This window comes from Tamandua tetradactyla, chromosome X, assembly GCF_023851605.1.
Source record: "Tamandua tetradactyla isolate mTamTet1 chromosome X, mTamTet1.pri, whole genome shotgun sequence".
NCBI lineage: Eukaryota > Metazoa > Chordata > Mammalia > Pilosa > Myrmecophagidae > Tamandua > Tamandua tetradactyla.
Window position 1 is genome coordinate 173,671,335 of NC_135353.1, and position 13,685 is coordinate 173,685,019.

A 13,685-nucleotide genomic window follows, 5' to 3' on the forward strand; every position below is an offset into this window, starting at 1 on the left:
TGGGGGCCCACAATGTTCCTTGGCTTGTCGTTGCATGACCCCGACTCTGCCTCCATCTTCACATCGTTTTCTTCTCCCTGAGTCTCCAATATCTCTCTGCCTTCCTCTTATAAGGACACTTGTTGGATTCAGCCTACTCTGGTAACCCAGGATGATTTCATGGTCTTCAGGTTCCTAGTCTAATTATATCTTTTCCAAATTAGGTCATATTCACAGGTTCTGGGGTTAAGATATGAATATAGCTTTTGGGGGCCAATACTCAACCCTCTAGAGGGGTCCTTCAAGGTGTTTAAACATCTGAAAGAGGGGACACTCTTCTGTTTGGTCAGGTCTGTCTAAAGCTAAGGAGAAGTATCCATGAAGAAAGAGAGGCAAGACTCTGATCTGAGTCGATTCCAGGGTTTTGGAGAGAAAGAATAGCCTTGAGATAGGTTAAGATGCTATTGTGAAACATGCCCCATGACTAAATGGTTCTCTTTTCTAACCATAGACTCAGTGAAGATGAGGTACATCAGAATTGTCCCAACTATATTCTTTATCAACATCACACTGCTGGGTGCATCCTGGAGGCTGGAGATGATGTTCTGGATTTTTACATCTCGAATGGGACTCATTCTCTTCACACCATGAGTCTATGGACCAGCAGCTACCGTGAGTGTGGAGAAGAGAGGTCTTTGCCTGATCACCCCAGAGCTGAGCCTGTGTGCCCCTTCTGAAATCCCAATGGGGAAGAGGTGTGCCTTCTAGAAAGGTCCATCTCAACACAGAGGCTGGGCAGGAATGCCTCGGGTATGTCAGGCGGGGAACTGAATGACCAACAAGACGGATATGAGAGAAACAAGCTGGAGATGAGATGTGAAGAAAGAGAAAAACCCTCTGACTTCTCTTATCCACTTACCCCATCCTATTAGGTTGTCTTAAGTGCCATCTTGGTTGGCTGATAAGTGAGGAGATCTTACACAAATGTAGCGAAATACTCTCTCCAAAATATTTATTTTTTTATTTTAGAATTCAGTAAGGTAGTGGTTCTTTATTGGGGGGGGGGTGTATGTCACAGATCCATTTCACAATCTGATGACAAGTATGGATCCCCTAGAGATTTATGAAATTCTCATTGACACACACCACAATTTCAGAGAGTTCCTTCCACAACACACAATGCCCTTGGAACTCTGGATAAAGCTCCTATTACAAACATAATGAGGACAAGGAAAACCCAAATCTTCTAAGGCATTAAAAGAAGGAATGATAGGAGAAAGGTAGTTGAATCAAATACACAATTAATTCTTAAGAGGTAAAGTGTCTCTTTTTGCTTTTCCTTCTTAGTCAAACCCAGCTCGCCAAAGGATGTGAATTTCCTGTGGAACCACGTAGCGGTTACAGTCACATGTTCTGACTTGATACACAATGGTCTCTTATACGAAATCCAGCACAGAAGCAACTTTGACACGGAGTGGCAGGCAAGTGTATCATCATGAAGGAGTTAGCACCCCACAAACTGTGTCCATGAGGTTGGGTGCTTCTCCCAACCTCCCATTCCCATGTTTCAACCTCACTGCTGTTCCTTCCACCTTTTCTTCTTGAGTGACACCTAAGCCCACTCGGTGTCCCCTCTTTTCCTTCCACCATGCAGTTGTCCTTACCCAACACACTCCTCTGTGTGTGTGTTCAGATGCAGGGAAGCATGATTGGAGCACATGAGCAGAGCCAACTGAAGGCATTAAACTCATGAGACTATCAAAGACCCGGGGACCCCATAACTATCTCTCAGTATTTAAAGGGCTACCATGGAATTGAGGGATAAAGCTCCTACCAAGGTAGAGAATTGGGACCAATGGGCACACGGAATCAACTGGAATCAGGTATACAAGTTGCCCATTCCGGGAGTGTCCAAGGTAAAGCTGTAGTTCCCTTGGAGGATCTCTCCTAAAAATTGAGGGTGAGCACTGGGTGGATGGCAGTGCTACCAGATCTTAAAGTCCCCTTACAACCACAAGAGTTAACCATTCCACAGTTCTAGGCAGGCAAGAAATAGGTAAATGGGAGAGAAGGGTAAGTATTCCCTCTATAGTAGGATTCTAACTAAATGGGAGAGAAGGGTAAGTATTCCCTCTATAGTAGGATTCTAACTAAATGGGAGAGAAGGGTAAGTATTCCCTCAATAGTAGGATTCTAACTAAATGGGAGAGAAGGGTAAGTATTCCCTCAATAGTAGGATTCTAACTAAATGGGAGAGAAGGGTAAGTATTCCCTCAATAGTAGGATTCTAACTAAATGGGAGAGAAGAGTAAGTATTCCCTCTATAGTAGGATTCTAACTAAATGGAAGAGAAGAGTAAGTATTCCCTCTATAGTAGGATTCTAACTAAATTGGAGAGAAGAGTAAGTATTCCCTCTATAGTAGGATTCTAGCTAAATGGGAGAGAAGAGTAAGTATTCCCTCAATAGTAGGATTCTAACTAAATGGGAGAGAAGAGTAAGTATTCCCTCTATAGTAGGATTCTAGCTAAATGGGAGAGAAGAGTAAGTATTCCCTCTATAGTAGGATTCTAACTAAATGGGAGAGAAGAGTAAGTATTCCCTCTATAGTAGGATTCTAGCTAAATGGGAGAGAAGGGTAAGTATTCCCTCTATAGTAGGATTCTAGCTAAATGGGAGAGAAGAGTAAGTATTCCCTCTATAGTAGGATTCTAGCTAAATGGGAGAGAAGGGTAAGTATTCCCTCTATAGTAGGATTCTAGTTAAATGGGAGAGAAGAGTAAGTATTCCCTCTATAGTAGGATTCTAGCTAAATGGGAGAGAAGAGTAAGTATTCCCTCTATAGTAGGATTCTAGCTAAATGAGAGAGGAGGATAAGTATTCCCTCTATAGTAGGATTCTAACTAAATGGGAGAGAAAGGTAAGTATTCCCTCTATAGTAGGATTCTAACTAAATGGGAGAGAAGAGTAAGTATTCCCTCTATAGTAGGATTCTAACTAAATGGGAGAGAAGAGTAAGTATTCCCTCTATAGTAGGATTCTAACTAAATGGGAGAGAAGAGTAAGTATTCCCTCTATAGTAGGATTCTAACTAAATGGGAGAGAAGGGTAAGTATTCCCTCTATAGTAGGATTCTAACTAAATGGGAGAGAAGGGTAAGTATTCCCTCTATAGTAGGATTCTAGCTAAATGGGAGAGAAGGGTAAGTATTCCCTCTATAGTAGGATTCTAGCTAAATGGGAGAGAAGAGTAAGTATTCCCTCTATAGTAGGATTCTAGCTAAATGGGAGAGAAGAGTAAGTATTTCCTCTATAGTAGGATTCTAGCTAAATGGGAGAGAAGAGTAAGTATTCCCTCTATAGTAAGATTCTAACTAAATGGGAGAGAAGGGTAAGTATTTCCTCTATAGTAGGATTCTAGCTAAATGGGAGAGAAGAGTAAGTATTCCCTCTATAGTAGGATTCTAACTAAATGGGAGAGAAGGGTAAGTATTCCCTCTATAGTAGGATTCTAGCTAAATGGGAGAGAAGAGTAAGTGTTCCCTCTATAGTAGGATTCTAACTAAGGCATTCATAGGTAGAAAAATTCTCAATTGACAGCTCTCCTAGTAAGCCAAGAATCACCAATCGGTTCTAAAACCGTGTACGTGCTCTGGTAACCCATAAAGGTGAAGTAAAAGGAATTAGGCAGATTGTCCTACAGGATGCAATGATGATGATGGCTGGAGACTTGGTTTTTATGGCAACTCACCCAGGGATTGTAAGGGTGAGGATCAGGAGAAAGGAAACAAATCCATGTGGTAAGATCAGCTACCTACCACGTGGGGTCTGAAGAAGTCTTCACAAGTCTGTCATTCAGGTGGGAACTCAGAGGCAGCATGCATCTTGTTCTAGTTTGCTAGCTGCTGGAATGCAACATACCAGAAACAGAATGAGTTTTAAAAAGGTGAATTCAATGAGTTGCTAGTTTATGGCTCTAAGGCTGAGAAAATGTCCCAGTTAAAACAAGTCTATAGAAATGTCCAATCAAAGGCATCCAGAGAAAGATACCTTGGTTCAAGAAGGCCAGTGAAGTTCTTGGTTTCTCTCTCAATTGGAAGGGCGCATGGCAAACATAGTCAGGGTTTCTCTCTTGGCTGGAAGGGCACGTGGTGAGCAAAGCATCATCTGCTAGCTTCTTCTCCTGGCTTCCTGTTTCACGAATTTTCCCAGGAGGCATGTTGCTTCTTCTTTGGACCTTCTCCAAAGGTCGCTGACTGGTGGACTCTGCTTCTTGGGGCTACATCCTTCTGCTTTGCTCTCTCTGAATCTCTCGTTCTCCAAAACGTTTCCTTTTTTATAGGACTTCAGAAACTTATCAAGACCCACCCAAATGGGCAGAGACATGTCATCACCTAATCCAGCTTAACAACCACACTTGATTAAATCACATCTTTGGGGATATAATCTAATTATAGCTTCAAACATACAGGGTTGAATAGGGATTATTCTGCCTTTACAAAACAGGATTTTGATGAAAACGTGGCTTTTCTAGGGGACATACATCTTTTCAAACCAGCACGTATCTTATCTAGGCACCTCTGCTCTCATCTTTTTGTCTCTGCCATTTTCTGCCACTCAAATGCCTTCAAGACAGGCCATTTGAAGATGGAAGGAACCTGGGAAAGGGCATCTTGGCACTTTTTGAGGCTGTTTTCTGGGCAAATAGTCTATGAGACACTGAACAGGATGGTTGTGCCACCCAGAGTCCTGAGCAGATTGGGTGACTCAGAGTCTGGTTTCAAGTTCCTTCTGTGGGTATTATTAAAAACTTCCAGAAGTGGCATAGGTTTTATTATCTCTCCTTGAAATTAGATGACTAGTCAAGATGCATTGCCATCCACTGCTGCTCGGTACAGTAGGTGCTTAGAAGCAGTACTTCATCTTGAGAAGCACTGTGCATGCCCACCCCATATTTCATGAATGTTTTCTGATTGTGTATTTGTTCAAATGAAACACCCTAGGCTCACCAGGAGAAAAACAGGAGAAAATCACATGCTCAGTAATTTCTGAGAGCCTGTGATAAATGTTCAGCATTAATTCCCAGTTGTCTTTCTGCTCATGAATAAAAGCATGAATAACTGTTGGGCTCAGTGTACTGATACCTTGCCTTCTTTATGCAAGAAGAATGCTGGAGTAAGATAACAGTGGAGCTCTGAGCGGTGAAATGAAGGAACTTTAGAAGTGAGCTAACAGCGTTGTCAGAAGAAGACATTTCATTTTCATTTTATCTACCTATTACTGGGTTCAGGAATAATTCAACTTTCCTGGGGTTAACCCGAAGGCTGCTAAATGCATTCATTTGTACTTGTGGAATGATATACCTTAGAGCAATTGTATCTGTTACAACCAAGGGGTTGTACAGAGTTGAGTGATTGGGGCAACAATTTGAGTGGAAAAACTTGGCAACAGATCCCAGGAGAAGGAAGAAGAGGAAAAGGGAGAGAGAAGTTTTGGCAAAACTGTTGCCCTGAAGGGGGAGAGATATCTCAGGTGGGAGTGATGGTTGATGTGCTCTAAAATTTGGAAATGGTGGAGATAAAATCCATCAGTGAGGGTAAAAATGAGACAAAATACCACCATAAGGGAAACCTAGGAAATAGAAGCCAAAGAAAGTTCCTCAGACTAAGACACACTGATGTTTTGTTGAACTGATAGAATGACTCTCTCTGCTGAGCAGAGAAATGCAAATTCAAGCAATTGGGAATATTTATTTTTGCCCAAATAGCACATAACCATGATATCGTTCAATGATGCTGAGGACCACAAAATTTAAGGGTTTATAAATGATCTTAGTTCTGACCCAGAAATTCCCCCTTTAGAAACCTGTCCTAAGGAAATAAAGATAAGATATGGACCAGGTTTTATGTGCTAAAAATTGAAGCATTACTTAAAATAGCACAAACCACCGGGGACAAGTTATGTGTCGTGCCCTAGGAAAATAGTCAAACAAAGTAGAGTACATCCTTACCATAAAATATTTAAGAATGGCCCCAAAATGGAATCTTAAAGAATATTTAGTGATGAGGCAATTCATACAGTAAAACGTTAAGTGAAAAAAAAGATAGGGCTAGAAAAAAACAAACACATTTTTTTTAATTAATAAAAGAGAAAACAAAAAAGGTAGGGTGTTGCGATGTTGGCTCAGAGAAAGAATTCTTGCTAGAGAATGTTAGAGACCTGGGTTCAATTCCCAGTGTCTGACCATGTGAAAAAAAAAATTAAAAGATACACATGCCAAAACAAAACCAAAAACTTGGGCAGTGCAAAGATAGCTCACTGGTGGAATTCTCACCTGCCACGTTGGAGATCTGGGTTTGATTCCCTGAGCCTGCACACACCAAAAGAAAAAAATGATACACAGGTTTATGGACAATGTGACTCCGATTTATTTATATGAGTGCCCTTGGAAGAAAGTAGAAAACTTCAACTTGTTAATGGTGATTCTATCGTTTTTGTTTTGTTTTGTTTTAGTTTCCTGCTCTTTTGAAGGGGGGGTTTCTAAGATCTCAAAAACAAATAGTGCTACTTTTATAATTTATTTCTTTTAATTTTATAAATTTGAACTTTGTCACGAAGAACTTTTCCAAAGCATCCACAATTGAATTTGTTACGAGTTTGTGTGGGCAGAGGGAAGGGAGGGTAGGTTTGTACCTGTTGAGTGTTTTTGGGGGGGAGGAGATAAAAATCAGGCAAAAGAAGGAAGTGAAACAATAGAATGTGAAGTTCTCAAAGTAGACTTAGTGTGGCTGGGATGAAACAAAGTCGAGTCACTAATCACTGATGTATTTTCTCTCCAGTCCAAGGAGAAGGATACCTGCAATGTTACAATAGATGGCTTGGATGATGAGAAATGTTACTATTTCCGGGCCCGAGTGAAAACAAAGGAGTCCACCTATGGGACGGATACATACCCAAGTGACTGGACAGAAGTGACACATTGGCAGCGGGGTCAATTAAGAGGTAATGCTTGTTACACAGCGATGTCACAAAGGCATGGGTCAGGGACTTTCCTTTAGTGAGGGTGAGGTGGGAGGGGGAGTACCTGCAAACACTAAGGACCTCAATTTCCATTCCAAAGATCAATGGGAAAATGCTTCCTCTTAATATTTTTCTCTCTAGGCAGCCTCCCCCAATGGGCTAATTATAAATTTTACTTGTATCATCACAGCAACAATAACTGCAAGTACCATTTATTAAAAATCTGATGTGTGCTCGTTACTACATGCATCACCTCTTATCTGTGAAATAAAAGTACAAGTATTTTAATTTTTTGATGGTGAAAATAAAGGAGGTAAAATCAGTTGTCGAAGGACACACAGTTAGCCCATGGATTGATGGGTAGATGAATGTATGTGTAGATGGATGGATGGATGTATGGATGGGTGGGTGGGTGGGTGGATGGATGGGTAGATGAATGGATGGATGGATGGATGGGTGGATGCATGGATGGATAGATGGGTGGATGGATGGTTAGGTGGGTGGGTGGATGGATAGATGGATGGATGGATGGATGGATGGATGGATGGTTGGCTGGGTGGGTGGATGGATGGATGGATGGGTGGGTGGATGGATGGGTGGATGGATGCATGGATGGATAGATGGGTGGATGGATGGTTAGGTGGGTGGATGGGTGGATGGATGGATGGATGGATGGATGGATGGATGGATGGATGGATGGATGGATGGTTGGCTGGGTGGGTGGATGGATGGATGAGCGGGTGGATGGATAGGTGCATGGACGAATGTGTTTTGAAAATTTTGGACCTCTATGAATTGGCTTCTGTGTTTATAGTTAATGCTTAATCAGGTATATCATGAATCATGTGTCTAAAATAGATGCGGGCATTTTATAATGTGATGTCTCCCAGTTCACATTACCCTCTACTCCACCCCACCCCCAGATTCTAGATCCTTGGATCAGTACCCAGATGCTCAAAGCCATTCAAGGCCACTTCCTATCCCCTCCACAATGTCTTTCCTTTCCCACTATCCAAATCTCTTCATTGATAGTTGACAAATAAGTTGATCATTAGATGACTTGCCCATAAAAATCATCTTCTACCACCTCTCTGAGTCATTTACAAGAGGATATTAGGCTTGATAAGGTCTTCAGCCAAAGGAATAAATACCAAAGCAAGTCAGGAAAGAAATACTCTTGAGCAGAGAGAATTTCCCAGTACATTGAACACTTGGTTTTTGCTTATTCTGCATCTCATAGCCTAAGGCAGATAAACATCAGATTATGGGACTAAACTTGTTTTCAAATTCTCATTGACATCATCAAACAGTGTCTTATTATAGATGTTGGGTTGTTGAATATGTCTCCTGAAACATCAACGCATTTCTTTTTATTCCATCTAAAATCAGAAAAGAATCTTTTAACCAAAATTCACATCTTTCTGGCTCAAGTAAACAAAACATCAAGTTCTGTACGGACATAGACCCAGCATGGAAGGAAACCAGGGAGAATGCTATCACGTTAGTGTCAAAGAGGGTAGCCAGGAAAAGTGGTCCATCGTTTTCTTGAGAGTTGCAAGCATCCTCAGAATATCACGGGCATTGCTTTCCAAAGGCAAATTGGAAGCATCTTGTATTAGTCTCTTAGGGCTACAGTAACAAACTACCACAAACTCGGTGGCTTAAAACATCAAACATTTATGGTCTAATAATTTTGAGGACCAGGTGTTTCAAATCAAGGTGAGGACAAATCCATGAAGTACATAGCGGAGAATCCTTCCTTGGCTCTTCTGCTGTTGACATTGGCCAAGAATCCATGGTCTTTGCCTCTTCCTCTGAGGCTATGTTCAAACTTCTTTTTGGTATAGAGTAACCATTCATACTAGATTAATGGCCCACCCTAATCCAGTGTGATCTAATTTTAACTTTCCTAATTCCATTTCCAACGAATTTATTTCTAAATTAGGTCAGTCACAGGTACTAGGGGTTAGAATTTCAGCATAACTTTCTGAAGCCAAATCAAACCCATATTACTCCTTCTGATGTGAAATGCAAGAATTTTTTAAAAGGTGGTCTTTCCTCTGGGGTAGTTTGTGTGAGGCAATGCAGTGCTGTGGTTTTTGAGCATCAAAAACCTGTTGTGCAATTTTTTTTTCACTGGGTGTCATTGGCAGGGCACTCGGCCTCTCTGTGAGAACTCTCTGCTTTGGTTTCCTTATCTGTAAATACAAATGGATTCCTCCATCAAGCTAGTGGTTACATCAGTATGATTGTTTTACCCTGGGCAAAGAGTTCAGCCTAGCATACCCAGACATTTTTATTTGACTTTAGAGCTAGCATATGCATATGGTGGACTCAGTATTTAATCTCTTAAGGCAATAGTGGCACCGTGTCCCAGCTGGAGGGTATCTCCGGCTTCCCTGCACATATCCAGGCATGTGGAGATCCCATTCTTCTCTGGAGTCAGCCAAAGCTGTCAGGATGTGGCAAATTCAGGAAAGGGAAGAGGTTCTATTTCAATCTTTCTGGTCTGAACTTTCCTGCCACTTGGGACTGAATATATATATCTGTGGTGCATCAGAAAATGTCAGGAATGGTTATCCCCAAAGAACTGAATGTGCTTTTTCCTTCCTTCCAAAACAATGCCACTGACCCTTCCTTGACAAGGACTGATTTTCTTTGCTCATAAAAATGCCAATGAAAGAGATTCCATTTTTCAACAATCTATTTATATCCACTTTTCTTTACATTCACAGAACTCTTCTTTAGATTGAACAGAAATCTCTACTCTTATATTCTTACAAGAATGAGATATCTCTGTTTCCCCTTCCTGTAACTGAAGCTGCTGTGCATTTGTGACTCTTTTTTAAGTGTGTTTAAAATTTTTGTCTTCAGCTTAATTCTTTATTATGCTCAACTTTTGCTTCTTAAAATCTCTGCTATTACGTTAATTAAAACATTTAAACACATATACAAGAAACTCTATCCATGTTGAACATGGGTGCCTCAAGACGTATGTAAAAAAATGTCAGTGGCACGGGGAAAATCACATGCCAAGTCCTGGGAGTAGATTGCTGTTGGGGCGAGGGCAGTGAGAGAGAACTTGGAGTGAGAAATGGGGGACTTGTGTTAGTCTGCTATGTTTAAATTTCTTAAAAAACCTAATCAGCAGCGAAAGGACAAAACGCCACCTGATGGATATTCAAATCTCCATATGTTATTTTCCATATTATTCTTTGTATATTTCTGCAATTCTTCAATTTATCAAAAAAAAAGAAAGTCCCCTTTTCTGGACTTCTCACATGATGTAAAAATGAGTCAAGGTCACAGATTACATCTCATTCTTCAAGGTGAGAAAAGCGTACATGGTGTAGGTCAAGGTATATTAAGGGGGAACCCAGACACACGCTTCCTTGTGTCTGCAGAGACACCTGCATAAGTAATCCCAGATTGGAAAGTAGTCGGTGCTTCCCTGAGGGCCACTGGAGACCCACGTCCTTCAGCCTCTGCTAAAATGTCACTTTTTGCATGAAACTCTCTATCTCCACCTACTAAAATTAACACTCCCATCCTCAACTCCCTTCAGCTGCTCTTCCTTGCTCCCTTTCCTTTTCTGGGTTTCTCTACAGCACTCACCACCATCCATTGTGCACCTAGGTTTTTGTCTCTCTTTGTTCTCTCTATGCTAATGCCCAGCAGGATATACGCTTTACATGGCAGGGTTTTTTTTTTATGTTTTGTTGAAATTGTTTGTCTTTTGTGTTCATTGCCCTATCCACCACAATTAATGGAGGGCAGTAAGGTGTTTGAGTGCTTTTCCTACTAGTTAAGAAATAATCATCTAAAAAAGTAAAGGTGGCATCTCCAGGGAGCAGATACCTGAGCTTTCCACCCCGGTAAGGTAGGTTCCCACCCAACCCTTTGCCCATACTTGATCACACCACATCCCAAGGTCCAAGCAGGCAGGAGATGAGCTTGGGAAGGAGGAGACCTGAGTCCGACCAAGAAGGGATTTCTGAGCAGGACATTAGGAGATCCCAGCAGACTGGAAGCAAAGTGGCATGGCAGTCAGATTCTTCTTTTGGGATGATTAATCAGCGTGTGGAAGGATGGCAAGTATGGTTCCCAGGCTCCAGCATGATCCAACAACAAAGCACCTCACTGGAACAGGGGATGTCGCAGGAAGAGAAGGGAGTTGGGGAAGAAGCGCCATTTTGGATAAATTCACCATGAGGTCCCATAGGACCTCAAAGCTAAGATGCACGGTGGATAACACAACATGGCTTGAAAGTGGATTATGCACTCATACCCCAGGCAAATGGTTCGTCTTGGGCATCCTTGGGTGACGTTCTTTGAGGGATGACGTCATGTTAAGCTCCTCTGTCTGGTCTCAGACTCTGCGAGAACATGGCTATTAGCAGGTTACCAATAGATGCTTCACTTCCAACAAGCAGACATGAGCTATTTCTTCACTCTTAGGATTGTCCTAGCAGGCAGTTAGGCAAAGGACAACTGTGAAGGCAGGGTCCTAAGGTCTCTCTTAGCTACTGTCTTGCTTTCCAAAGACTGCTGTAACAAACCCCCACAGAGCTGGTGGTCACAGTGGTGGAGTCCAGAAGTCCAAAGTCAAGTTGTTGGCAGGATTGGTTCCCTCGGAAGGTCTACGGGAGAATCCCCTCCATGTCTCTCACCCAGCTTCTGCTGGTGGCCACCCATTGTTGGTATCCCTGGACTTGTAGCTGCATCACTCCAATCTTGGTACCCAACATCACAGGACCTTCTTCCCCATATGTCTGTATCTCTGCATCCAAATGTCCATCTTCTTATAAGGACACCAGTCATTGGATTAGTTCTTACCAATATGACCTTGTCTTAACTTAATTCCACCTGTAAAGACCCTATTTTCAAATAAGGTCCCATTCATAGGTACTGAAGATTGGGACTTCAACTTATTTTTGTAGGGGACACGATTCAACTCATGAGAGAAAAGTTGCCAACAGTGAATAACTAGACACCAGGATACCAAGAGCAGGGTTTCGAGTCCATGTTACCAGCTGTGTGATGTGTGCTTGTTTGGAGAGACCATCTCTCATTCCAAGATATTTCCCACAACGGTGATGATTTGCTAATCCTTGACATGAACAAAGGAAAAATAATGGGGGGAAGGTGAGATTCCATATCATGTTGAACACTTAAAGCAGTCATTCTGTTTTGTTTCAGATTTGTGCCTTCAGGAGAAAAAGGCTTTCCCGAAGTATATCTTAATTTCAAGTCCGGTGGCCATCCTGACATCAGCCTTTCTACTTGTGTCTCTGTGGAAACGACAAAGGTAAACACAAACCTCATACCACCTAACCACAACAATAAGGGGAATTCCTTGGTCACCAAATGTACATGAAATTGGGAAAAAAGGCAAATCCCTTGATGGGATAATTTTGCTAAGCCTCACGTCCTTCATGACTCACTTTGCCAAAGGTAACTTGCAAGAAAGTTGACGGGGAAATAATGCTAAAAGTTCAGGGATATGTGGAATATTCATTCAGAAAGATGATTGCAGAGACAGTGAAATGAATGTTCACTAAACTTCTCCTGGAATCCTGCTAGGATCTAACACAGACCTGGATTGAGCTCATCCTATCTGGGTGTTTTGTTAATAGTGGGTAATTAAGATGCCTTTGATTTTTTTAAAAAAGGCATTTTTATTGATAAAACTTAACATGCAAACATACAAACATTCCATCCACGGTGTACAATCAGTGGCTTATAATATCATCCACAGTTCTGTATTCATCACCATGATCATTTTTTAGAACATTTGCTTCACTCCAGAAAAAGAAACAAAAAAGAAAAAACTCATACATGCCATACCCCCTACCCTTCTCTCTCATTGACCACCAGCATTTCCATCTACCCAATTCACCCTAACATTTGTTCCCTTATTATTTGTTAATTTTTATCCATATTTTTTACTCATCTGTCCATGCCCAAGATAAAAGGAGCATCAGACATGAGGTTTTCACAATCACACAGTCACACTGCGAAAGCTATATCATTATACAATCATCTTCAAGTAACATGGTTACTGGAACACAGCTCTACAGTTTCAGGCATTTCCCTCTGGCCTCTCTAATACACCATAAACTAGAAAGGGGATCTCTATATAATGTGTAAGAATAACCTCCAGGATTACCTCTTGACTCTGAAATCTCTCAGCAACTGACACTTTATTTCATCTCATTTCTCTCTTCCCCCTTTTAGTCAAGAAGGTTTTCTCAATCCCTTGATGTCCTGTTCCGCCTCATCATGGGATTTCTGTCCCACGTTGTCAGGGAGATTTACACCCCTGGGAGTCATGTCTCATGCTGGGCAGAGGGGAGGGCAGAGTTCACCTGCTGAGTTGGTTGAGAGAGAGAGGCCAAATATGAGCAACAAAAGAGGTTCTCTGGGGGTGACTCTTAGGCCCACCTTTGACTTCTGATGAGATTCATGAAAGTGGGCAATATGGCGAGAGTAGAAAGATGAATTGTACAAGAAAAAGCTATCAGTATTTTATCTATACATCTGTAGACTTTTATAGACAATGTAAGCCAACAGTCTTTGAGACTAGAAGAGAGTCTTTCAAAAATACTGTATTAAACAGTTTCCTTTTTTAAGCTTCCATGTAACAATTTAACCACTGCTATTTTCATCTTTATTCAAACTATTTGGG

The 13,685-nt window shown here is 41.5% G+C and overlaps 1 protein-coding gene across 1 annotated transcript in view; it reads left to right on the plus strand.

The window, feature by feature from the left end:
- Positions 1-13,685, plus strand: part of CRLF2 (cytokine receptor like factor 2) — a 29,296-nt gene that overhangs the window by 11,815 nt on the left and 3,796 nt on the right. Inside the window, exons 3-6 of the mRNA XM_077145117.1 lie at positions 491-651; positions 1,327-1,460; positions 6,817-6,979; positions 12,197-12,305. Of these exons, the coding sequence (XP_077001232.1) occupies positions 491-651; positions 1,327-1,460; positions 6,817-6,979; positions 12,197-12,305 (567 nt within the window). The remainder of the gene's footprint in view (positions 1-490; positions 652-1,326; positions 1,461-6,816; positions 6,980-12,196; positions 12,306-13,685) is intronic.